Source organism: Vigna unguiculata, chromosome 8 (genome assembly GCF_004118075.2).
Source record: "Vigna unguiculata cultivar IT97K-499-35 chromosome 8, ASM411807v1, whole genome shotgun sequence".
In the NCBI taxonomy this organism is placed as follows: domain Eukaryota; kingdom Viridiplantae; phylum Streptophyta; class Magnoliopsida; order Fabales; family Fabaceae; genus Vigna; species Vigna unguiculata.
Window position 1 is genome coordinate 37,023,076 of NC_040286.1, and position 27,644 is coordinate 37,050,719.

Consider the following 27,644-nt stretch of genomic DNA (forward strand, 5'->3'; position numbering starts at 1 on the left):
ATTCACTTTAGCAATATATTTTATTTAAATTTTTTCAAGTGTGTATTATTATTTTCTTTGAGCCACTAATAAAAAATGTACTTAAAAGATAAACCTACTGGTATGAAGTGTTCAATTAAAATAAAACAAAAAATATTGATGAATTTTTTCATTATGGAAAAATCAACTTACAAAATAAATGTAATCGCTTTCGATTTAAAACTTAAAATTAGTATCTTTGTGTATCTTTTCTTCATTCAATTTTATCATAGACTTAGATTTATACTTCAATTTCTAATAAATAATCTGTCATGTTAATGATTGAATTTATTATTGGAATACAACGCTTACTATTTAGTCAGTAGCTATAGTTATTAGTTAAGGTGTAATTTTTTTTATTTAAGAGTGTAACGCAAGTCTAAACGTTACGATTCAATTGTGACTTGGTCCACTTGACCTTCGTTACAGGATAATTGATGTCACATGCAACAATCTTCCCTTCAATAATTGTCTTATTATAAAAATCTCACTCTTAAATTGTAACTTAGATTGGAACATGGAATGAATATTGTTTGGTACCTAGCTCATGTCATATCTTCACAATCCTCTATAATATAATGAGTTATTTCCAATCACATAGTAATATCATTGGATTGGAACATACTCAGTAATGGATTACTCATACCCTTCAAAGCTCGGAAATATGCACTAATTAAAATCTATTTGACTAATTTGAAAATTGTGTACCATTAATTGCATGTTCAGTTGTTTATCTGGTTTTTGTGCACATTACCAAAACAATTAATATTTAAGGTTTCCTCCAATATTTCCACTAAATTATAAAAAAAAAAACGTGGTCTATATAACGGTGATGATAGTATATTTGATAAATAATATAAAAAAAATAACAATGTATTTTTTATTTGATTGAGACTTAAACAAAATTACTTTTTTTATGGTTACCTCACATGTTTGAAACATAATACACAACCTAGTATACACCTCTCTCTCCACCAACCTGTCTATTTGACTAAAATATTTTGAAGAGTGTGGTCCATTAACACGTGATGCAACTATGTTCGTGTGGCGAACATTTTATTTCCAGATTAAAATAATGTACAAACAATCCTCAGATGTTGATAGATATTGATCCAATGAGGAAAGTTTGCATACTGTAAACGATTTATGTTTTCGAAATTTCGTGCTGTGTACTGTGTTTCGATCGCTGTCACTTTTTTCTGTCTTGTCGTTGTCGTATGTTTTATGGCACCGAAAAGAAGAGACCCAGTGAAGCAAAATTGTGAACCTAATGTGGAAATGATAGAAACAAACTAAAATGAATTCGTGGCAATAGTAAAGGAGAGTGAGTACGTTGAATTTGATGACTATGCGTATGCGTGTGTATAATAATATAAGGTTGCATTACAGCTAAACTATACCTATTTTCATGAATTCATTTTCGTTCAAAGATCCGTAAATGTAGCAGCTAATTGGTATTTTACTCAATTGGTTCATTTTTTTTTCTTCTTATGTTACGGTGCATTTGCCAAATCATAACATAACACATTTTCAGGGTATTTGAATAGGTAAATTGGTCATTTTGAAAGGAATAAGATAACAACAGGGGTGCAGAAAGCAAAAACTCAACATTGGGGTATTCCACTAGCTAGTCCAAACATGGAATTGGGCTGTTAAATTCTCTTTTCTTTTTGTATTTTCATTATTACTGACTGTACTCTATACTAGCAAAAAGAAAATAGGTTAAATATGTTTTTGATCCCTCAACTTCCAATGAATTTTGGAATTAGTCTATTTCAAAATTTTGGACCACTTTAATCTTTCATCTTTCGAAATACATGGATTTAGTCATTTTAATCAAATTTGTTAGGTTTATTTGATATTTCGTACGCATTTTATGATTGTATTTAAGTTGTTTATATTGTTTGACATATTTTTGCTTTAATGTTAAGTCAAATATTATTATGAAATGCGTCTGAAATGTCAAATAAACTTAACAAAATTTGATTAAAAAGACTAAATTTACATATTTTGAAATATGAAAAACTAAATTGGTCCAAAGTTTCAAAATGGACTAATTCTAAAATTTACTGGAAGTTAAGAGACTAAAACAATATTTAACCAAAAAAAAAAATTAAAATATCATTCTTTATTGTATTACATGGCTGATGTTCCTGTGAATGTCATCATCGTCGTCATTGTGTCAGCATCTTCATTTTTTACTGAACCTTTAAACATGAAGAACAGAAGAAGAGAATGCTTAATGTGAAAGTTCTAATTTATATTTAGAAAGTTGCTTCTGAAATTTTATTCTGAAAACGCCATTACAAAAGATATTATATATTTAAGAGATTTTTGAATAGATAATACAGAGAGGTAAACAAGTTATTTTAAAAATCATACAAAGTCAACCAGTAAGGACCAATCATATAGTGCCAAAATTGCGTTTGAAAGGGTGAAAATAACACGTTTGGTTGTTGCTTCTTAAATGAACATTTGACTACTTTAAATTGAACATTTTATATATTAAGTTTCATTTCAATTTTTTAAAACATTCCAAACTATCTAAAATCACAGTTTTTGTTTGTTATTATGAGATTAACAGTTAATTCGAATTAAGGGATACATTTTCATTGTGCATCTCTTACAATTAATGGGAATATATATATATATATATATATATATATATATATATATATATATATATATATGGGATATAGATAGATAGATATAGTGTGAACACTATAACTAAGATATATCTTCTATTAGTGTGAACACATAATTAAGAAAAAATAGTTTCAAAAGTCAGCAACACCCAAATCATTCTATTTATTATCAACTTCAATTAAATGATCTTATTCATATACTTAATTAATAATTTAGTATAACCTTCGTAACTATTCATTCCCTCTGTCCTCAATCAATGGTCTTGGCATTCATTACACATAGCTTTCTGTATATTTCAAATCCACCTCACCAAGCTTTCACTCACAACATCAAATTATCAAATACGTGTTCTATAATAAGCATTTTTTTTGAATTTAATTTACTAGGTGCACATATAAACTAATTTAAACTACTTTTTAGATAAAAATCCCATATATACATATATATAGTTTAGTTATCTTTTAAGTACATCCTTAAGTCACATGATTAGCGTACATAGTATCCAAATGTTCAGTATTCTTAAAGAATAAAACTAGGAAGACTGAATAAGGTTTTGACTTTTGAATAATATATAAAAAATAAGCATGTAGAAGCTGCATGAACATGCATGGTTGTGAGAAGAACTCACATTACGTATAATGACATCATCAACTCGTGAAATGATGAGTTAAGCAATAACGCACCTTATTACACTGAAAAACAAATATTTACATTGTCATAAGTGAAAGTTCCTTTTAGATTATAAATAATAAATTAAAAAAATTCAAATAAATTTTTAAATATGTAATATATAATACATTTTTAATTATTTTTTTAACATTTTCCTGAAGCAGGTTCAATATAAAAAAAAGAACAAAAACTTACCAAGTGAATTTGATGAGGTAGATAACATTATGATGATGAGTGAGAGATGAGAAATTCATCCCAGTGTATGAGCAAGTTTAAGAGTTGACTTTTAGGGTTGACTTGTTTTGGTTTTATGATGCAATGTGGCAAACGCGTTGAATCCACAAAAAGTGGATCGCACCAGCGTATATAGCAAGTTAATTAGTTGAAAACATTCTTATATATATGTGTGTGTAGTGCATTCATTTGTGGAACATTCACCTCTTCTAAATCTTGCCAATAATCAAACAAAGAAGACGAATCAGAAGTTAAGCTGTTTCACTATAATCTTAGCAGAATATGACTGCGATGGTAAGCAATTTGCTTCATTCAGTTTCAGTTTTTGATTTTTCCTTTTCCTCAAGAAAGTTTCATTCAAGTTCCAGAACTTTTTTCTGTTTCCATGATTATATAAGATATAGTTCTAGATATATACATAAGGTTACTTATGAAGTGCTGAACCTATAAATTATGCAGCAAAAGATAGAAATTGAGGTACCACTCCACTGTGGTAGATGCAAGAAGAAGATTATGTCGATATGCACCACAGCAGATGGTATGCAGAATGTTTATCAGTTTTACGATGGCTACTGATACATGCTACAGAATCTGATTAATTGCAGTGAAATTTTCCATTTTAACCATGTTTTTCTTTGTTCACAAGATTTGAGATTAAATGGTGCAGGTGTTTGTTCGGTTAGTTTTCAAAGGGAAGGGAAAGATAAAGTGGTGATTAAAGGGGAAGGAGTAGATGCAGCAGGTGTGACAGCATGTTTGAGGGAGAAGGTGAACAAGTATGCTAAGCTAATTAGTGTGGCTAAGGATACATGAACAACGTTGAAGAGAGTTCAAGGTTTCAGCTACCAGCTTCACCATATTCTATCTTTCAATTAGTTTTTGTTGTAAACTTAGAATCTGAATTTTGGATTGCCATGCAGTTATAGTTTGATGTATAAGTTTATCTCTGATATTCATGTGTTATAGAAACCAGAAAGTGATTTTATTTGCTCTCACACTTTCCTAAATTTTCCTACAAAATTTATCCATGATGGTAATTTAATTTTAAAGTAAAATATTCAAGCATAAATTACCAAGTTATTATTTTTTTATTGAATTTAACAACTGCTTCCTTTATTTGATTTTTTTAATTTAACAAGTTATTTTCGATTAATCCATGTGTAAATTGTGTATCTTATAATGGAAATGCATAGTTTTTCATATAAAAAAAAAACACCCGAAGCCATCCTACACCATAAGTTGTTACTAAACTCACTGGAATAAGTTAAAAAAATTTGAGTTACAATTTTATTTAATTGAAACAGGTTAGCAAAATTACAAAATTTGTTTAGTTACAAATAAGATTTTTCGAATGCTTTCCTTACCATATTTAAGGAAAGAGACAAATTATAATGACTCGATTTATTTACAATGAAATTACTAAACATGAAAATTAGCACATTTAATATCTTAAAAACAAAGAAATGATATTCTCTCCAAAATAGAAATTAAATACCAGATACAGTCATACACATTAAGATATATATCATCTTTCTTACTTTTGAAGATTGTGTATACACATATATTAAAGCCATTTTTCATAAGCTTCATATTTGATTTTAAGAAATGTCTTTGTTGTGCAAAAACTGTAAAAAGCTTTGAAAATGGGAAGCTTTGAAAAGCATAAAAGCTCTAAAAAGCCACCACACAGTAATAGCCATCCAAATACAGAAGATGTGTGTAGGGTAGAAAAGATGGCGGGGGGTTAATCAAACTGAAATCTTTATTACACCAAAGCCTTAAAGACTTTTGTTAGCATAGACGCCTCTAATTTGTCTTTGCAGGGTTTTGTTTCTCATTTTGTACACGCCTCTCAATTTTCCCATGTTATAGATTGTAGCAAAAATGGCACAAAAGCATGCCAGGTATAAAGAAAGGGGAAAAAAGAGATGAAGAACGAAACAAGCTTATTCTGTACTAGAACTTTCCTGATCAACTAAATATTCACTAGAAATGTCTTCCTGTGGTTTCTTTGCAAATGTATCTCCATCATATTCTGTATCATCAGCCTCCAAGTTTTCAGCGTTGTTCCATTTTCTCTTCATGATTTTGGGGACCATGCGAGTGACTTTAGTCTCCAACATCTCATCATTATTATTTTTTCTTTCAAACCGAACTGCGCTCACCTTTCTAGCATTTCCAGCTAGTATCTGCACCAAAGACAAAGAAGCTGCGTGTTTTCCATTCTAAAGAAAAGGGGTTGGGGTAGGCTAAGGAGAAGCTCTAGATTCAGTTTATTACTTCATATAGATTGCCAAAACAAAAAAGGTTAATTTGAAACCTTGTGAATGTGGCTCACGCAAGATAAAAAATTGCAAGGGTTATGCAAAATATAATTCCAATCCCATGACAAGTTAACAATGTACAAAGTACTCTTACATCGATTCTCTAACCAAATGTTCAAAAACCAGAAATCAAAGCACAACTTGCGAACAAGCTTTTTGAGGAAAATGGCATTGACATCTTTAGTGTAGCTCCAGTAATAGTAGAGCAATCATATTTAAAAGACACATGCAAGTATATTATAGTTGTGTGATGCTATCGTTATACTTGTTGGTATTACTTATGTGTTCCCCACATCCATTCTTTCCAACTCTGGACAGATCTAAGCAAAAATTCAACAAGTGACAATTTTAGACAGCAAAAGATTGATTACCTCAAGTTTGAAAGTTTGATTCTTTTCCTTCTGATCCTGCTGGTCAGCACTGGACTCATTGTTATCATCTTCATCTTCCCTTTCAAGAACCACTTTGATGCACTCACCTGTCCTTGGAATGTATCCAAATGCCTCACACACAAAGCCTGATACTGTCTCATATTGATGACCCTGAAATTGCATGTCACCTAAGTATCGAGAGGGCTGAAATTCTTCATCAGACTTAACAATATGAACAGTAAGAAAAATTAATTCCAAAATGAGATCATTGTCTCAAAAACTCTAAACCCAAGGATGCATAAAATGTTATTATAGTTAACAGCATAAGTTTCCCCAAAATATAGCATATTTGCGCATTTTCCCAATTTTGTCCATGACTTATGTCGAAATAACAAGTTGGCATAAAAAATGCGTTGACAATGTGCCTACTTGAAATCCAATGCTGTGGGTGCCTATTTGAGATGCAAAGATAGGTCTACAATGCTACAATGATTCTGAGGAGTAAATTCATAAACAACTTAGTTATTGCTATACTAATAAGAAAACTACACAAGCTCCACATAGGGTTATCAGAAGACAAATATGACAATTGCATGTAATCAAAGAAGTGTTAGACCTCCGGCATCTTGATGTTCAAATCTTCTGAGAGCTGATCAATAGATGTGTTTGCATCCACATCAAAAACACCCTCAGCTCGCATTACTATGTAACCAGTTTTTTTCTGTATCTCCTCCTGTAGAATCACCAGAAAAGTAGTTGTTTTAATGAAAAATTAGTATGGAGTAAATGGTTATAGTCATCAACAATAAAATAATTAGGCACAAATAGCTAAATTCAAAGTGCATTAAAGTCCTACTGCTGCTGCAGACAATGACTTGCACTTACATGCATTATTATCACTTTTACACAGCATCACTGACTCCCCCACTCATTTACTTCAATTTCATACTCACATATTTACATTATGTTTTGAAGAGTTTGTAATTGAACATGGAACATGGCTAAAAACACTTTTATTTTACTAACTCTTTATCAACCAAGACTGCCTAATTATGAAATAACAACATTAGATCGTCAAATAAACACTGATCCATTTCAATAGTTTGACCACTTTCTTTCCTGCTGGAGCTTCCATTACTTTACACTATAAATTCGGCTCATATTGTGTTACTTTTAAAAACTTACACCTTTTTATGTGCTTTGAATTATATCAATCTGAAATCATGAAAATAGACAGCCTAAAACACAAGCTGAACTTTCAGGAAAGCACCACTAGTAGCCAATTAAACAGACCAATTGTCAACATATAAATTGTTGATACTTATGATATAAATATTATGCAATAAAGACAAATAAACATTCCATATAAACTGTTGAACAAAACGTACAGAGTAAAAAGGACTTTCTTTTGTTCTTTTGGGTTGATGTGTAAAGATAGTAGTAATTTAAAATTAATTTAAACGAAACAACGTAAAGAATAAGCAAAAGCATTTTACCTTTGAGTCATTTTCATCAAAGATTTCACCAACAATTTCCTCCACAACATCTTCTAGAGTTACAATCTGTTAGATGCCAATATCAATTAGACAACCAGATTTGCTAAACTGAAAACTGTAGAACTTATAAGCAGATACATAGAATGGATTTCAGAAAACTTGGAGAGCGTAATTACAATCTGATAAACTGTGAAGAAACAAACCTTTCTTTTGATTTAGCCATCAACAAAAGCAATTTATGTCTACACCTAGTTGTAAATCAGTCATTGCTAAATGCAACAGCCGTGTGGAAGGATGAACCATAAAATCATTTAAAAAACGAACTCAAAGGACCAAAGAAACACAGCCATTAGACATTCAAACTTAATTGTTACCATAAATAGGAAAGATGAAGGCAACTGCATAATGCGAATAGTAGTAAATAAGGGCATTTGGTAAGTCAGAATTGCCTTGTAACCAGAACAACTTTCGGTTTTGTTACAATGATTTTAGATCAGTAAAGTGAGAAAAAATAATTTAAATTATGTACAACACACAATGTATAGTACAAAATAGACACAATAAAAATAACATTTCTACAGGACTATTTATAAAGTTTCTTGTCACAGTTATCGTGATGGGAATGATCTCAATGTCGGTTCCATTAGCTTTTATTGGAAGTTAAAACACAAAAAGACGTTGGTATATAATTGGAAAAGTTTTTGAAATAAATAAAACGAATGGGGATAGCATGATCTAATTGATATCTTTAATATCATTCTTTTTGGGTCAGTAATTGTAATCAGCAGTGAATGTATTAACAGTGAGGCATAAATTTACAGATTTATATTCATATTTATGTCAAACAAAGATCTGAATTGGTTGCATTCTGTATGGTGTGCACATACCCCCACAGTTCCACCATACTCATTAAGAACAACCGCCATGTGAACCTTCCTGATTCTGAACTCTCTAAGAAGATTCCAAACAGACATTGAATCTGAAAAATCAGTAATAATATTTTTTTCAACATTCTGCACCAAGTCAAATAAATATAGATGTGTTCCTATCCCAGAAAATTCAATCAGTTTAACAATTGAATTTCAATATAAAGAGAAAAATTGTGAATCATGATCATTAAATTTAGTAGTCAAGATGTAGTAAGCTGATGTTTAATTCTAGCACAACAGAAATGAATATTACATCACAAAATACTAGCACAACAGACATAAAAATTGTTGAAGATTCCCCTCTGCACTCCAATTGGTGTGTTTGTACTATAAGTTTATAACAGGGTATAATAGATATGGCAAAATTATTATCAATGAAAAAAAGGATTTCTTAATTAAACAAAGATAACATATTATGTTTAAATTTTAAAAATAGATTCTGAAAATGCACTGAAATATATGGAGTAACACAATCAACACAGCAAAGATAACAAAGTAAAGAGTGAATAAGAAACTTGTTTTAATGCAACAGCAGTTTAGATGAACAAATTGCTAAACGTAGAAAAAAGTATGAAAATGATTTAATAAGGAGAGTATTGCTGATTCCAAATATAGTCATACGGTAAAATAGATAATGCTTTATATGACTGCTTACATTGCGAGAATACGAGCAACCAGTAAACTCAAGACGAGAAAGAATTACCAGGTACAAAATAAGCAGGCTTGTGAGCCATATCTCCAACTGTAGTACTTTCCAGCAACTCCCCCTTCAAAATCAAACAGATTATAATTCTGTAGACTATGAGACTGGGGGGTATAATTAATAAGTAAAGCACTTGTAAATCAATAAAATAGGGAGTAAAAGCTCCCAACCTTTTGAACATAGTCCAGCAGATCCATTGCATACGCTATACCCATTATATTATCAACGCGTTGCTCAAAAACAGGTACCCTAGGAAACATGTCATGATCCAGTCAGCACATTGGAAGTTACATCATTATAAATTTGAAACCAGAAAACCTTTAAAATACCTTGAGTACTGATGTGTGACCCACAAGTGATGAAAGTCTACCAGGCTTGAACTTGCATCAATTGCAACAACATCAACAAGAGGGGTCATAACCTCTCTGACATGTGTATCTTTTATCTCTAGAACATTTTCAATCATATCCTGCAACATATTACACATATATTTAAGATGCTTAACAGATAACAGACAAATAGAAATGGATTAGCATATCGATAAGAATATGAAGATTAGGCTTTTGTAAGTGTTCTAAAGAAAAATGATGATAAAGTAGCAAATATTATAATTAGAAAAAATGGAGGGCAAACTTCTAAATGGAAAATTTATTTATTCTTTTCAGATGAAATTTCAGTTTCCATTTCTTGAATATATAATGTACTTCAAAACAAACAAATTATTGTAAACAAACCATATTTATGAAATTCTATTGTCAATAAATGGGAGCAAAGGCTAAACGTTTTGAAGAAAAATATATTATGATACTGTTATAATATTAAACCCAATATTTATTACCTGTTCTTCCTCCTCTATTGCCCCACTTAGTTCTGCACCTCTTAGCATCAATTTTAGCTCATCTTCTGTCACATATGGCTCACTGGTAAAGTAAGCAATGACTTTAGCATTGAGGTTAAAAAAATCAATGGCAATGTCCCACAATCATTGCTTCAACAAACAGCTGTCACTGTCCATATGATGTACATACAAATTTGACAAACCAAGGATTCTTTCAAACCAGAGTTAAAAAATACATAAAAGAAAAAAAAAACAGTTACTGCCTTGTGCCAGATGATTCAACCAAATTAGAAACCCAAAAACAACTATGAATGAAATGATTACATTTCACCGTTTGTTCTCTTTGCCATAACATTGAGGAAAAAACTGAACCTTAGGAAATGAACAGTTATCAAGGAATATGGATAAAAATAAAAAAGAAAAAAAAAAATCATCCTTGAGATGAAGGAACTAAGATTTAGCATCAGATAAAGGTTAGATTACAGTTAGATTTCACAAAGGCATCCATAAAGAATCAAAAGAAACAGATACAATTCAATAAAAGAAGATTAATCTTAGGCTATCTTTTCAGCAGACCTTCTTCCTTTTAGGCCAAGCAATTTCAGCATCCCCATTGAAAGATAAGTAACAATTCTTCCTACAGGATACAACACCAGGGAAAGCCATGCCACTGGCCTGACCTAGAGGCATTAGGACCAATATCAATGTTCGTTACAAAAAGAAGCTGAAGCAGAAATATCATGAAAATATGAATTACGTGTGAAAAAAAACCACAAATGATTATTGATCAGCATCATTTATGTTATCATATTTTATAAACTACTAAAAGAATGAGCATGAAACTTACAACTTACCACAAAACGAGCCACCTCTGTGGCATTATGAACAGCTATACTTTTTGGAGTGATTTCAGTGAGAAGCAAAATGGCAACCTTGTTTGATTAAAGAGAGAAAAGAAAAATCAGATATGTGAAAAAAATGTACATGAATACAAATATACAAACGTGCACACACCACATGAATTGTTCTGTGATAAAACTGATAGAATAGACCTGATTGAAAAGATAATTTATACTACTATAGTAAATTCAATAACAAAAATCAAAACAATAAGATAAGGTATATCCTATATCCTACATCCTATAATGTTGTCTAAAAACTTCTGATATTTAAAAGCTTTTTAAATGTATAAATTAAAAAGATAGATCATGTCACTCCCCTTTTCTATCTTACTCAAAAGTTAGCTTAGGCACCTTTTTCACAAATTGGTGATAAAGCTAGCAAGCTTTACATGTCAAATTCTTGTTCCCACCACATCAATTCAGGAATTTGCAAGATTAATGGGGCAGCATGTTGATATACTGAAAGATTTAATGTTCCAAATGAATAATAATAAAGTGTCCCAGTGAATATGAATTTCTTATAATCAAAACAATGAATAAGCCATTTAAGCATGTTTTGATGTCCTGGAAATAGTAGATTTCTTTAACATTTGAGCAATAAAATCTAAACATACAGTCATCACTCCTGTTGCAGCACTGACACCAGCTTCACCAAACATAGCAGTTGCTGCTTCAGTGACCAGTGCAGTTGCACCGATATTGACCACCCTGCATACAACAAAAGCATGAGATACATTCTATACTCTGGGTGAAAAACAAATGAAATTTTCAATAATAAGATCAATGAAAAGAGAATACGTTGTGCCAATAAGTATTGTTGTAAGGAACCGAGTAACATCACTTCGGAGTAGTCTGAAAACGCCATTTTCGGACTCCTTTTCAGCCAACTCACGAACCTTCGACATTATCATCAACAGATATTAGGATTTAAGGGTCAAATTTAATCAACTCAAATAATCATAGGGAAATAACAAATCTGATGTGCAAAATATGCAAGCATATTAAAGGACCCCAAAATCATTAGTCAAAGGAAAAGGAAATATAGAAATTTATTCTTAAATCAGTAACATTTACTTTTCTTTGGTCATCTTGGCAATATAGTTATTTAGTAGGTCTAACTGAACAATGCAATAAGGGATAAACTAACGAGTTCTTCTTTCCTAGGCATAGCTTTCATATAACACAAAAAGAATCATTCAGAAAAGGAGGATAAATTATTCAAGATACCTTCCAAGGCCAAAGTGTGGTGATTGAAGTCTCTGCCATAGAGAAAAAGGCCGAAATGCCCAAAAGCAGTGCCAGCACTAAACCTTGCTCCTTGAATATGCGAAGAACTTGCAACACTTTAGGCCAAGTATTTCTAAGCAAAAGTATGCTCTGTCCAATAACGCCATATCCTGCATCCACAACACCTTCAACTGCGAAAACTCGTGGACATCCAAACACCAAAACCCCACAAACAGTTGCAGCTAGGATGATTCCCCTCTTCAACAATTCGTGCATAAACTTCAAATTGGTTTCGGAAACAGCATTTCTCTCACTCAAACCCTCACTGCTACCATCTAAACACCTCAACCGAGTTCTACCTAGTAACTTGGCATCTGCTCCAAAACTTGAAACCTGCAGGGTTGAAAAAGTGGATGGACCGACACAACTGGAAACAAAGGGAAATGAATATCTACTGTTTCTACCCAAAAAGTTGATTGGTATGCTCTTTCGCCGATTTTCATGAGCAGTGTAAAACAATCTGGAACTGGGGTTGAAGCTTTGGAAACTCAGAACCCAAGATTCAAGTGCCATCAGTCATAACAGAGCAACAACACCCACCAATTCAAAATCAAGATTCCATGCAAAGAACTTTAAAGAAACCCACTTATGCTCTGGAAGTAATTGTATTTTGCTTATGAATTAAGTAGGTACTGGTAAAAGAATTCGATGTGCGATGCAACACAGCAGGGAACAACAGCAAAAGAATAAACGAATATCCGCGAAATGATTTATATTTTTGGGTTTCTTGAAATAAAAAGAAAATGGAAATGTAGAATGGAGAATGGGAGAAAATTTAGGGTTTGAAAGGGAGTAGTGAAAACTGGCAGAGGTGGCGCGTGCATTCGCAGACTTTGCTACTTGCTGGATCCAAGGTTCGCTGTAACAAGTGGGATTAAATTACAGCTATTTCACTTTTAAAGCACACTATACATTGAAAGTGTAATAAGAAATATAAATTGTAATATTTTTTTTTATCAATCAGACATGTGTATTATTATAATATAATATGAAAATTAAGTTGTTTATAGGTAGTTGGGAAGATGAGAAAAGGTTGTTTTTGTTTTTTCAATTGACATTACATTTCAAATTTCTCAATATAATCAAATTAAATAGGGTTAAATATATTTTTTTTCTTTCAATTTTCAGTAAATTTTAAAATTAGTTTATTTTAAATTATGAACCAAATTAGTTTTATATTTTTTAAAATATATGAATTTAGTCTTTTTAATCAAATTTTGTTAAATTTATTTGATATTTCTAAATGCGTTTCATAATATTATTTGATTTAGTATTAAAGCAAAAATGTATTAAACATTATAAACAATAAACAACTCAAATACAATATTAAAATATGTACAAAACATCAAATAAACCTAACAAATTTTGATTAAAATAACTAAATTCACGAATTTTAAAAATTAAAAAAACTAAACTGGTCCAAAAATTCAAAATTCACTAATTCCAAAATTTACTAAAAATTAAAAATAAAAAACATATTCAACTTCAGAATATATAAAAACATTTAGAAGCGTACTATTGTTAATTAAAAATATTTGATTTTATGAGATTGTAGTAAGGGAAGGAAGAGAACGAATAAATATGAGATTAATGAATAATTTTTTCCGGAGTCATAGTTAATTATTTTAAAAAAATCTTATTTATATATTACTTTTCGATGTTTTACCGATTACTAAAAAACTAGTCAAGTTGAAATGTATTTTATAAGAGATAATTATTTATTTTATTATTAAAAAGATTACTAAAAAACTAGTCAAGTTGAAATATATTTTATAAGAGATAATTATTTATTTTATTATTAAAAAGTTTGAGTTATAAATATAAATTTAGTTAATAAATTTCATTTTATAAAAATTATTATTTTTCTAAAAACGTAAAAAAAATTAATTATTTACATTATTTATAAATTTTCAGTTCATCTACTTGCTTATTTAAACATAGGAAAATACGTTATAGAAATCTTTTTGTAGAGTGATATAAATCTATTATATTAAAATTTCAAATAATGTAAATTAATTTTTTATCATTCTTTTAAGTTGTATTTGCGATTGTGTTGAACGTGAGGATTGTTGGTGTTGAACATGTCATCGAAGGGCTTAATATGAAATTTTGTTCTCTTAGAAATGTTAGAATGTGATTAAATATTTGATCTAAGTTTTCTATGGGAAGATATTTCATTTTGTATTCATTAACTACTAATAATTTTTCAAAAAATATAATGCAGTAACTCATTTTAGCAACGTGTTATGAATTAATGATTGTCCATTGATTTGATACATTTACTCATATGATTCATTACTCTATATGGTAAATATTTGTATTAACTAAGTTGATTTGTTTCCTTTAGTAACTCATTTTAGCAACGTTTAACTATCGACCGTCAACGTTTAATCATTAATTAAACATAGCCAACAATATTGACTCATATAATTTTTGTAAAAGACTTTACCATCAATATTTTAAATTTTGAAACGAATTTATATAATAAGAATTTAAAGTATTAGAAACGACTTTATAAATTTATGAGATTTGAAAATTCTCAACGATTTTATAGGAAAAAGTTCAAAATTATAATATTTAATAAAAAAATGACAAAATTTAGATGAAGAGAAGTCACTCAATTTTAGTTTGTAATTCTAAAAATATTTATCTACATATTTAAGTTATTTTTTTTGTTAAAAATTATTTTCATGTATTAAAATTTCTCTTTTTTCTCGGCTTTCAATAATAAATTAAAATTATATATATTTCTATTTATAAATATAAAAATTATTCATTTAATTAGTCATTTATTTAAAATTTATTTTAATTTGTCTACTTTGATCGGTGCAGAAAATACTTTTTAGATTGATTAAAATAGGAAGGATAATTTTTTATGCGTCAAACTATACATGATATAACATATTGATATTATTAAAAAAGTGTTATCTCCCCCGGTAATACTACACTTCTTGATTTTTTTTTTTCATTTATGAAACTGCTATTAAAGAAATAATTAACAAAAATGACAATCCTTCAGACAAAACAAATATTGCATATAAGAAAACAATACATTTAATTATAGATGTTTTGATAGGCATGCAGTTAGTAAATAAATGAAAGATTATTATACAGGATAATTTAACTTTAAATTTTAAGTTTAAACATATAGAAAAACACAAACTTGGTAGATTTATAAACTTTGAAACACTCTTACAAATTTACCATAATTAAGACATGAGAAAAGAAAACAACATAACACATTTGCGTGTGAGCTGATCTGAGTCCTCCTCACACCGTTCATTTTGAGCATCTAATAAAGTTAACCCCCAAACATTCTCACAAGCCATTTTGGCTTTCCCATGAAAAACATAAAACTTCCAATCCCCACTCCAAATACTGTTCCACAACCATATCCTATAGCCACTGCTTTCCAACCAAATCCAAATCTCTCTTCTCTCTGCAAGCTTTGTGAATATGGATGATGCTGATCATGCTGATCATGCTTCTGGTTGCATTTCATTGACAATGGATCTCCACATAAGCCCAAGTTTTCCTTATAGGAATCATTCGAAAAAGAATCAAACTGCTTTCCTTTGGGTATTTCTCCCTCAAGATGATTATAGGAAAGATTAAGTACTTCAAGAAACTTCATATCCACCAATTCTGTAGGAATTCTACCAGTGAGCATATTTGAAGATAGATCCAAAGATTCCAACATTGTCAAATTTCCCATGGATTGGGGAATAGGACCACTCAGTCTGTTGTGGGAGAGGTTAAGTCCTGTGAGTGCTTGAAGCTCTCCAATTACTTTTGGAATCTCTCCTTCAAATTTGTTTTCTGATAAATCCATGATCACAAAGTTTGTTGGAATTTTTTTGAATTGCATACTCGTGCCCTTTGTTGTTACAGTCGTAGGTGAATAAAATATTCCAAAAGAGATGGACCATTCCATGTATTGTTGTACTGTATAAAATGGTTCAGTAATAAAAAGTTGGATTTCAATGTATCGCTGTGAAATGCCAACCGCATCGTGTTGAACAACATTCTTCATGAATTCAAAACTTTGTATGTAGTGTTCTGGAATTGGGCCGCAGAAGTTGTTGGATGAGATATCAAAAACATTTAAACTAGGAAATCCATACTTGGTCTTGAATATGGAAATAGGACCGTGCAATTTATTATCCCGCAAAATCAATACTTTCAAAAATGGTAGAGTTTGAAGCCAATGGGGAAATGTATCTTCCAGTTGATTGTTGGCAAGATTTAAAAACTCCAATTGCATGCAGTTGGAAAATGATTCTGGCAAAAGACCTTCCAATCGGTTGTCATTGAGATTCAGAATATTGAGATTGTTGTTTGAAAACGTATTTGGTAAAGTTCCATCAAGTCTGTTGCTTTCTAGACTCAAGACGGAAAGGAACGGTAAACTCACAAGGCATTGTGGAATGGTGCCTGTCAACTTGTTGTTGGACAACACGAGAATCTGAAGTGAACTTGCATTACAAATTGACGAAGGGATACCAGCAGTAAGTAAATTGAAACTTAGATCAAGATATAGGAGTTGCTGGTTCCTAGAGAATTGGTCCACTCGTGTTGTCAAAAAGTTTCGGTCTAGTCTTACATGTCTCAAAGAATCCATTTCATGCAACCAATTCGGCACTTTTCCATTCAACTTGTTGTCGGACAAAAGGAGAGATTGTAGAACTGGGGTTTTTCTTGATAATTTTGGAAATTCAGTTAAACCCATGGAAGACAAGTCCAAGACCTGCAAGCTGGAGAAACTATAATTGACGTTTGATTCAAAGTTTAGTGATAATTGACTTAAATTTGAAAGGTTAAGAATTTGTAGATTTTGGAACTTGGAGAAGAGAGAAAAATTGAGAGAACCACTGAAGTTGTTCGATGACAGATATAAGGCAGTAAGGTTGACAAGGTTGAAAATTGATTCTGAAATATTGCCCTGCAGCTTGTTGCCATGCAGAATTAGACTCTGTAAGGAATATGAGGAGATTGCAGGTATACGCCCCGTGAACTGATTATAAGATAGACCTAATTCTTTCAACGATGGCAAAGAGAAACACCAAGAAGGAATTGTACCATTTAGCAAGTTGTGAGTCAAATATAACGTAGTTAGATTTGAAAACCCAGTTATTTTGTTGGGCAGAGGTCCCTCTAATTTGTTACGCGATATATCGAAGTAAATGAGGTGTTGAAGATTTGAAATTGTTGATGGCAGCTCACCTTTGATATTGTTACCACTCAAATCTAATTCTTCAAATTTGTTTGACTGATGAAATACATTCGGTATTTGACCACTGAGATGATTATAAGAGAGAAGCAGAATATTTAGACGTGGAAGGGTTAAGAGAGAGGGTGGAATTGAACCGTCGATGTAGTTGTGTGAGAGGTCCAATAAAGTAAGATGTGTGAGGTTAGAGAAAGAAGGAGGGATTGGCCCATAGAGTTCACAATTAGATATTTCTAAGACATTGAGAGAAGCTGAAGTACAACTCAGGTCCGGAAGTTGGCCATGAAGATCAGTATTATATGATAGATATAGGTTTTGCAGATTTGGCAGACAAAGAATGTCATCTGTCAACTTTCCCTTTATCCCGGTTCCTCTAAGACTTAAAGTGATCAAAGAGGAAGACAAATTGAGTGAGCTCATTGAAGTTGATGACAAATCTCTCCCATCCAAAACTAGCATCCTTAAATGGGTTGCATTTTGGAGCATCCTCTTCCATGTGCCTTCTTCCCATTTTAACCCAAACTCATAATAACCATGTTGAGAGAGATCAAGTGATTGTAATTTGGAAAGATGTGAGATTTGGGAAGGAATTTCACCTTGAAAGTTTGAAGAAGACAAGTTGAGGTGTGTGAGGCTCACAAGCTCACCTATGGTGGATGGAATCTGAGAGGTGAAGAAGTCGTTGAAAGCAAGGTTGAGTGATTGCATATGAGAAAGACTGAAAAGGGTACTGTTTGCAGTGATTTGACCTTGAAGCCCAGCGCATGGAAGGTCTAAGGCAATGACATGACCAGAAATGGGGTGACAGGTCACTCCAGACCAAGAGCAGCAATCTGTTCCATTTTCCCATGTTCCAATGGTTGGATAAACCTCATGGCAGTTATAAGCATAATTATTAATGGTTAAGGAGGCCTTGAAGTGAAGCAATGCAAGGTTGTCATGGGGGTCACACAAGGAATGTGAGAATGAAAAATGAAAGAGCAGCAACACAGGAAACAACCACCCCATCCCCATGGATGATTTCATTCTAACCTCTCTGCACTCTACAGTGGTCACACAGACTTAGAATGAAGGGAAATACTTTGAGAGATATGAAATTAAAAATGAATATTTATAGCCAAATTCAAAAGTTGAGACAAGGATTTTGTGGGTAAAATTAAGCTTTGACTGTGGTCCACGGCACCCCGGTTCATTCTATTGTCCGCCACTGGGCACGTGAATAGTATGAGAAATATAGAGTTTGTGTATCACATTTCCATTACGTTTACTGCCCACTCACATTGACTTGGAAGTCATTGAGGGTCAAAGACGTCATAAATATGCTCTGTTTTTATCCATTAATGAAATTTAATTTAGGCTTTTTATTTCTGCAATTATTAAGTTAAACAAACATTTTTGTTCCCACTCGTCTAAAAGGTCATCTCCTCTGCTGTTTTTATCTTTTCTTAAAAAATTATATAGGAACTAACAAATACAATAATTTTTTATCCTAATAATTCAGAGATTTTTTTATTTACCATTTTTACATATGACCATACCCACATACATTCATATAAATTAATTACAAATAAATAAAAATATTGATACAAGTGAAAAAAGAAGTAAAAAAATTCGGTAGATTTTTAGAAATAATAGTTAAACAAAAACAAAAGTCTTTAAATTTTAATATTTAGAAAGAAACAGAGGGAGTATTACAGCTCTTCTCAGCACCACCGGTGGAATTGACCTGAAAATAAATGCCCTGGAGTGTCCACTGGAGATATCTTCTTTTTAATACCATTTAACAGCTAATATTAATTTTACTTATTTCTTTATTATCTATGCAGATGCAATTCATGGTCATGACCATTAAAAAACATCTCTTATCTTCAATTGTCCTACTTCATAATGGAAAATCAATAAATGATCAACAAAAGCATAACATTACTTTATTTTTTATCAAGCATTTTAGATTAAATACTTAGAAATGCCCAATTTATCTTAATATTGATATGCATGTTCATCACAATATTATGGCATGACTCAAAGGTTTAGATTGATTAAGTTTTCATTTTACACAAAGTAATTGAATGACACTGATATAAGGTGCTCATCCTCTGGATGAGATGATGTAGAAGGAGACAAATGTGAAAAGGGAAAGAAAAAGAAAAGAACAGAAAGAAAGCTTGTGTGGATGGAGGGCTGTGTTTTTTTGACTCTCTCATCTTTTCAGAAAAGAAGATGAATGTGTTCTACAAATGCCAAAACTTAGGAGGTTAAAAAGGAAGACTTTTCTTCCATTCTGTTGCGTCACGATCAATCAAAACAACAACAAAAATTCTGTTCCCCGGAGTTATTAATCTTTCAGAGTCTTTCCTCTGCTTTAACTTTCACACCATCCCTTTTGTCTACTCTTTTTCCTTTTTTAGGTGGAAAATGTATTAGTCTGGAATTAATTTTCCCATTTTTCCTATAACTCCTACCTGATTCTTCGCATCATTATTCCGATATTACAATGGCATGATGTTGTCGCTATATCACACTTCTCAATTACAAAATACCAAAAATAAGGAACCAAATAACTTAAAATTTCTTCAATAATTATTTAGAATTGATTAATTTTTGTATATAGTAGATAAAATAAGTACCACACTTTTAAAGTAAATTAGAACAATTTAAAAAATACGAAGATACACTACAACATTTTGTAATTTAGACCATATTAAATTAGGCAATGGCTAAATAAATGTGGCCTAAAATATAATAAACAACCTTTTTTAAATGTTGTATAAATATCAAGAAAGTCTATGATTATATAACTGTTGTTTTAAACTATGTGGGAAAAACCAGTAAAAATGTGGTCTAAAGATATAGGTGAAGTCTAAAATCAACATGAAAAACTATTGTCTATTGTGAAAATTTTAAACAACGTTTTAAAAGTATTGTCATACTAAAAATCTTTGTCTATTAGCTATAGCTACATTCACCTATACCATGCTTAAAAAATTATGGTTTAATCTTTAGACCACTGTTTTTATAATTTAGATCACAATGTTATGGAGCTGTCTAAAGTGATTTTTGTCGTAGTGATATTTTTGGTTTTTTATTTAGTGTTAAAAAATTAACGTCACTAGATTGTACATTTCTTGAAAGAAAAATATTTAAACCTTGAGAAATCTTTAAAACATGATAATTTGTTGGATATTGATGGATTTAGTTTATTTTCAGAAATAAATATTTTAAAGAGAATTATAGGTTTGAAAAATGATAAACTAATTCACATTCTTAACTGTATAAAAGAATAGATTCCTTTTCAGATGCATATATAACTTATAGAATGATGTTAACGATCTCAATATATGTATGTTGTTTCAATCGAAAAAAGTTGCTCAGAGTTAAAGATAATAAAACTTAATGTCTCAAAACAAATTAACCCTATGATATGTGAAAAATAAATATTAAATAAAATTAATTGTGATACTTTAATAAATAATTTTGTAAAAAAAACTCAAAAAATAATTTTTAATTAAAAAACTTCACTTTTTAAGTTTGCTTTAGGTCTCTCAAATTGTTGAGCCGTCCTACTCCTCACTTATTCTTCCCATCATTATTCCAATATTACAATGACATGATGTTGGCATATTTCACACTTCCCAATTACAAAATACCAAAAATAAGGAACAAAATAACATAAATATGGTGTGACACAAATTTAAAGGATAATACATCCAATTCAATTTACAGTCATTACACTACACTTACAGGGTTAGATTTGTATTGAAATTACTTGTCGAAAAACTTTCGTATTTTTGTATTAAAATGATTTTTGATCCAATGATGTTGTGTATCTAGATTTCAGATATGATTATAGTCAAATAGTGTAACATAAAATCTTACTACACCATTACCAAATATCATGCTAACATCAAATTAGATGATGCATTTAGAATCCGCTTGAAACTTGGTATGCATCATGCTATTTGTTGCGTGGAAGTACCTGCGAGGTACATTTTCCACAAAAAGATTACAGTTCATGTAATCCTCCAGATTTTCATCATTATCCAGAAACTTTTTCTATTTCAATTTCGATCAATGATCATCGGATTTCTCAAAACTGAACTTCGTAGATTTATAAACTTTGTAATACTACATTCACCACAATTAAGACAAGGAAAAGAAAATAGCATACTAAGTATCATATTTGCATGAGCTGATTTATTCGTTGGCGAGTCCTAAACACAGTGTTCATTTTGAGCATCTAATAAAGTTAACCCCCAAACATTCTCACAAGCGATTTTGGCTTTCCCATGAAAAACATAAAACTTCCGATCCCCACTCCAAATACTGTTCCACACCCATACCCTATAGCCACGGCTTTCCAACCAAATCCAAATTTCTCTTCTCTCCACAAGCTTTGTGAAGGTCGAGGATGTCCATCATGATTCTGGTTGCATTTCATTGACAATGGATCTCCACATAAGCCCAAGTTTTCCTTATAGGAATCATTCGAAAAAGAATCAAACTGCTTTCCTTTGGGTATTTCTCCCTCAAGATGATTATAGGAAAGATTCAGTACTTCAAGAAACTTCATATTCACCAATTCTGTAGGAATCCTACCAGTGAGCATATTTGAAGAGAGATCCAAAGATTCCAACATTGTCAAATTTCCCAAGGATTGGGGAATAGGACCCATCAGTCTGCTGTGGGAGAGGTTGAGTCCTCTGAGTGCTTGAAGCTCTCCAATTACTTTTGGAATCTCTCCTTCAAATTTGTTTACTGATAAATCCATGATCACAAAGTTTATTGGAATTTTTTTTAATGGCATGCTAATACCTTTTGTTGTTACAGTCATAGGTAGGCATCGTATGTATATCTGTGAGCCAAAAAAATCATATTTAATAACATTCCTCATGAATTCAAAACTTTGTATGTAGTCTTCTGGAATTGGGCCGCTGAAATTGTTGGATGAGATATCAAAAACATTTAAAATAGGAAATACATACTTGGTCTTGTTGAATATGGCAATTGGACCGTGGAACTTATTAGCCCGCAAAATCAATATTCTCAAAATTGGTGGAGTTTGAAGCCAATGGGGAAATGTATCTTCCAGTTGATTGTTGCCAAGATTTAAAACGCTCAGTCGCATGCAGTTGGACAATGATTCTGGCAAAGGACCTTCAAATCGGTTGTCATTGAGATTCAGAATATTGAGATTGTTGTTTGAAAAGGTATTTGGTAAAGTTCCATTAAGTCTGTTGCTTTCTAGACTCAAGACCCAAAGGAACGGTAAACTCACAAGGCATTGTGGAATGCTGCCTGTCAACTTGTTGTTGGACAACACGAGAGTGTGAAGGGAACTTGCATTACAAATCGACGAAGAGATAGCACCACTGAGTAAATTGAAACTTAGATCAAGATAGTATAGATTGTAGTTCCTAGAGAATTGGTCCACTGGTGTTGTCAAAAAGTTTCGGTCTAGGTATACATCACTTAAAGAATCCATTTCATGCAACCAGTTGGGCACTTTTCCATTCAAGTTGTTGTCGGACAAATCGAGAATTTCCAAAACTGGGGTTTTTCTTGATAATTTTGGAAATTCAGTCAAACCCATGGAAGACAAGTCCAACTCCTGCAAGCGGGAGAAACTATAATTGACGTTTGATTCAAAGTTTAGTGATAATTGACTTAAATTTGAGAGGTAAAGATATTCCAGATTTTGGAACTTGGAGAAGAGTGAAAAATTGACAGAACCACTGAAGTTGTTCGATGAGAGAGATAATTGAGTAAGGTTGACAAGGTTGAAAATTGATTCTGAAATATTGCCCTGTAGCTTGTTGCCATCCAAACTTAGACTCCGTAAGGAATTTGACGAGATTGCAGGTATAATCCCACTAAAATGATTATTGGATAGATATAAATACTCCAACGATGGCAAAGAGAAACACCAAAAAGGTATTGTACCATTTAGCAAGTTGGAATCCAAATATAATCTAGTTAGATTTGAAAACCTAGTTATTTTGTTGGACAGAAGTCCCTCTAATTTGTTACGCGATATATCCAAGTAAATGAGGTGTTGAAGATTTGAAATTGTTGATGGCAGCTCACCTTGGATATTGTTACTATTCAAATCCAATTCTTCAAATTTGTTTGACTTATGAAACACATTCGGTATTTGACCACTGAGATGATTAATATAGAGAAGCAGAGAATTTAGACGTGGAAGGGTTAAGAGAGAGGGTGGAATTGAACCGTCGATGTAGTTGTATGAGAGGTCCAATGAAGTAAGATGTGTGAGGTTAGAGAAAGAAGGAGGGATTGTCCCTTGGAGATCACAATTAATCATTTCTAAGACATTGAGAGAAGCTGAACTACAACTCAGATCCGGAAGTTGGCCATGAAGGTCAGAATTATATGATAGATATAGGTGTTGCGGATTTGGCAAACAAAGAATGTCATCTGTCAACTTTCCCTTTAACCCAGTTCCTCTAAGACTTAGAGTGATCAAAGAGGAAGACAAATTGAGTGAGCTCATTAGGGTTGATGACAAATTTGTTTGATCCAAAACTAGAACCCTTAAATGGGTTGCATTTTGGAGCATCCTCTTCCATGTGCCTTCTTCCCATTTTAACCTAAACTCATCAGAGAGATCAAGTGATTGTAATTTGGAAAGATGTGAGATTTGAGGAGGAATTTCACCTTCAAAGTTTGAAGAAGACAAGTTGAGGTGTGTGAGGCTCACAAGCTCACCTATGGTGGATGGAATTTGAGAGTTGGAGAAGTCATTGAAAGCAAGATTGAGTGATTGCATATGAGAAAGACTGTAAAGGGTACTGTTTGCATGGATTTTACCCTGTAGCCCAGCACATGCAAGGTGTAAGGCAGTGACATAACCAAAAATGGGGTGACAGGTCACTCCAGACCAAGAGCAGCAATCTGTTCCATTTTCCCATGTTTCTATGCTTCGATAAACCTCATCACAGTGATAAGAATATTTATTCGTAATATCAATGGTTAAGGAGGCCTTGAAGTGAAGCAATTGAAGGTAGTCATGGGGGTGACACAAGGAATGGGAGAATGAAAAATGAAAGAGCAGCAACACCGGAAACAACCACCCCTTTCCCATCCATGATTTCATTCTAACTTCTCTGCACTCTACAAGGGTCACAGAGACTTAGAATGAAGGGAAATACTTGGAGAGATAAGAAATTAAAGATGAATATTTATAGCCAAATTAAAAAGTTGAGACAAGGATTTTGTGCCTAAAATTAAGCTTTGATTGTGGTCCTAGACTCATAGCTTGTAAAGCTTTACCTTTAGAGAAGTGAAATTTTATTTTATGCTATAACTTTGAGAGTGAACCACTTTGGACATATCTGCATCTACGCCATTCATCCTAGTAAATTCGTCATGAACAATTCTATTGGAATCACATTTCTAACCCTTCTCTTCACCTAATTAGAAGTCTTCCACATATACCAACAAAGATGCATGACTTGGGTTTCTATTTCGCTTCATGAAAACCAAATTTATTTCACATCATATTCCTTGTAATGGTAGAACAATTGGCTACACCATTTTTTCATGATTTACTAATCAATGGAGTGAGTATAACATGCTGATAAGCACACGTATGGTCTGAAAAATTTGGAGTTTCTGTATCTTTAATTATTATGTCAAACAAATAGTTTGAAATTTCTACCCTATCCATTACGCATCATTCCTAGAATACTGCCACTCACATTGACTTGGAAGTCATGTGGGTCAAAGACGACTCAGTTATGCTCTGATATTATTCATAAATGGAATCTAAAGTTTTTATATCTGCAATTATTAAGTTAAACCTTTTGTTTCTACTCATCTAAAACGTCACCTCCTCTGCTGTGTTTATCTTCTTTTTAAAAAAATTATATAATAGGAACTGACAAATACATTAATTTTTTATCCTAGCAAAGTAAGTTTTGAAGACAAATATATTACGACACTACTATAATATGAAACCCAATATTTACTACCTGTTCTTCCTCCTCTATTGCGCCACTTAATTCCGCACCTCTTACCATCAATTTTAGCTAATCTTCTGTTACATATGTCTCACTCGTAAAGTAAGCAATGACCTTTTATTTCACCAAATGATTCAACCAAATTAGAAACCAAAATAATTTATGAATAAAATGATTTCATTTCACCATTTCTTCCCTTTCCATAACATTGAGGAAAAAACTTAACCTTAGAAAATGAATAGTTATGAAAGAGTTTTGATGAACATAAAAGAAGAATCCTCTTTGAGATGAAGGAACTAAGATTTAGCTTCTGATAAAAGTTAGATTTCACAAAGCATCCATAAAGAAGCAAAAGAAAAAGATAAGAGTATGTTAATCTTTGGATATCTTTTCAGCAGACTTTCTTCCTTTTAGGCCAAGCAATTTCAGCATCCCCATTGAAAGATGAGTAACAATTCTTCTTACAGGATACAACACCAGGGAACGCCATGCCACTGGCCTGACCTAGGAGGCATTAGGATCAATATCAATGTCGTTACAAAAAGAAGTATCATGAAAATTTGAACTACGTGTGAAAAAGAAAACACAAATGATTAATGATAAGCATTATTAATGATATCATACTATAGTATCATATTCTATATACTATAAACTACAAGACGAGCCACCTCTGCGGCATTTTGAACCGCTATGCTTTCTGGAGTGATCTCAGTGAGAAACAAAAATGGCAACCTTGTTTGATTACAGAGAGGAAAGAAAAATCAGATATGAGAAAAAAAAATTATATGAATACAAATATACACACCATATGAATTTTTCCGTGATCAATCTGATAGAATAGTAGATCTGATTGAAAAGATAATTTATACTTCTATAGTTAACTTTATAACAAAAAAAAAATTAACACCTTAAGATAAGGTATGTCCTATATCCTACATCCTATAATGCTGTCTAAACTTCTGATATTTGACAGCTTTTTATATGTATAAATTCAAATAATAGATCATATCACTCCCCTTTTCTGTTACTCAAAAGTAAACTTTGGCAACCTTTTCACAAATTGTTGATAAAGCTAGCAAGCTTTACATGTCAAATTCTTGTTCCCACCACATCAATCAGGAGTTTGCAATTTTAATGGGGCAGCATGTTGATGCACCGAAAGATTCAATGTTCCAAATGAATAACAATCAAGAGGCCCGATGAATACGAAATTTTGATGATCAAAACAATACAAAAAAGCCATTTCAGCATGTTTTGACGTACTGGAAATAGTAGATTTAGTAGATTTCTTTAACATTTGAGCAACAAAATCACAACATACAGTCATCACTCTTGTTGCTGCACTGACACCAGCTACACCAAACATAGCAGTTGCCACGATATTGACCACCCTGCATATAACAAATAGCATGAGATACATTCTATATACACTGTGGTTGAAAAATATTTGATATTTTCAATAATAAGGCAAAAGAAAAGAGAATACGTTGTGGCAATAATAAGGGATAAACTAATGAGTTCTTCTTTACTAGCCATAGCTTTCATTGAACAAAAAAAAGTATGATTCAGAGAAGGAGGATAAAGTATAGAAGATACCTTCCAAGGCCAAAGTGTGGTGATTGAAGTCTCTGTCAATGACAAAAAGGCTGAAAAGGTCCAAAAGAACTACAAGCACCAAACCTTGCTCCTTCAATATACGAAGAACTTGCAACACGTTAGGCGAAGTATTCCTAAGCAAAAGTATGCTCTGTCCAATAACGCCATATCCTTCATCCACCACACCTTCAACTGAGGAAACTCGTGAACATCCAAACACCAAAACCCCACAAACACTTGCAGCTACGATGACTCTCCCCTCTACAACAATTCATGCATAAACTTCAAATTGGTTTCGAATTCTGTATTTATTAACCACTAATAAGTAAGCTGATTTGGCAAATTTTAGCTATCAACTACACTTTTAATCATTAGTTAAAACATAAGCAATAATGTTATGAGTTATATAATTTTTGAAAAGA

At 31.9% G+C, this 27,644-nt stretch overlaps 5 protein-coding genes across 6 annotated transcripts; 1 reads left to right on the plus strand and 4 right to left on the minus strand.

The window, feature by feature from the left end:
- The first annotated feature begins 3,765 nt into the window (after positions 1–3,765).
- Positions 3,766–4,558, plus strand: LOC114193653 (heavy metal-associated isoprenylated plant protein 47-like). Its single transcript, XM_028083537.1, has 3 exons — positions 3,766–3,861; positions 4,027–4,105; positions 4,235–4,558. The coding sequence occupies exons 1-3, from the start codon at positions 3,850–3,852 to the stop codon at positions 4,378–4,380; spliced, it is 237 nt and encodes a 78-aa protein (XP_027939338.1). The 5' UTR covers positions 3,766–3,849; the 3' UTR covers positions 4,381–4,558.
- A 753-nt stretch (positions 4,559–5,311) lies between these two features.
- LOC114193640 (DUF21 domain-containing protein At1g55930, chloroplastic-like) lies at positions 5,312–27,251 on the minus strand. Of its 2 annotated transcripts, none has more exons than XM_028083517.1 (14): positions 27,223–27,251; positions 11,929–12,026; positions 11,745–11,838; positions 11,083–11,160; positions 10,805–10,908; positions 10,229–10,310; positions 9,720–9,859; positions 9,561–9,639; positions 9,391–9,454; positions 8,646–8,737; positions 7,759–7,824; positions 6,879–6,995; positions 6,263–6,433; positions 5,312–5,756 (listed from the first exon to the last, which is right to left on the minus strand). In XM_028083517.1, the coding sequence occupies exons 3-14, from the start codon at positions 11,787–11,789 to the stop codon at positions 5,514–5,516; spliced, it is 1,281 nt and encodes a 426-aa protein (XP_027939318.1). In that variant the 5' UTR covers positions 11,790–11,838; positions 11,929–12,026; positions 27,223–27,251; the 3' UTR covers positions 5,312–5,513. The 2 variants fall into 2 exon arrangements, with proteins under 2 accessions (XP_027939318.1, XP_027939317.1); XM_028083516.1 differs by lacking the exon at positions 27,223–27,251 and adding an exon at positions 12,358–13,290.
- LOC114193634 (receptor-like protein 9DC3) lies at positions 15,596–18,821 on the minus strand. The gene has a single exon (XM_028083510.1). It carries the CDS (start codon positions 18,671–18,673, stop codon positions 15,719–15,721), a length of 2,955 nt encoding a protein of 984 aa, XP_027939311.1. The 5' UTR covers positions 18,674–18,821; the 3' UTR covers positions 15,596–15,718.
- LOC114193638 (receptor-like protein 6) lies at positions 21,681–24,791 on the minus strand. Its single transcript, XM_028083514.1, has one exon. The coding sequence runs from the start codon at positions 24,759–24,761 to the stop codon at positions 21,894–21,896; it is 2,868 nt and encodes a 955-aa protein (XP_027939315.1). The 5' UTR covers positions 24,762–24,791; the 3' UTR covers positions 21,681–21,893.
- On the minus strand, positions 25,999–27,594 carry LOC114195180 (putative DUF21 domain-containing protein At3g13070, chloroplastic). The gene is made up of 5 exons (XM_028085569.1): positions 27,585–27,594; positions 27,223–27,483; positions 27,113–27,164; positions 26,948–27,017; positions 25,999–26,130 (listed from the first exon to the last, which is right to left on the minus strand). The coding sequence occupies exons 1-5, from the start codon at positions 27,592–27,594 to the stop codon at positions 25,999–26,001; spliced, it is 525 nt and encodes a 174-aa protein (XP_027941370.1).
- Between the last annotated feature and the right edge of the window lie 50 nt (positions 27,595–27,644).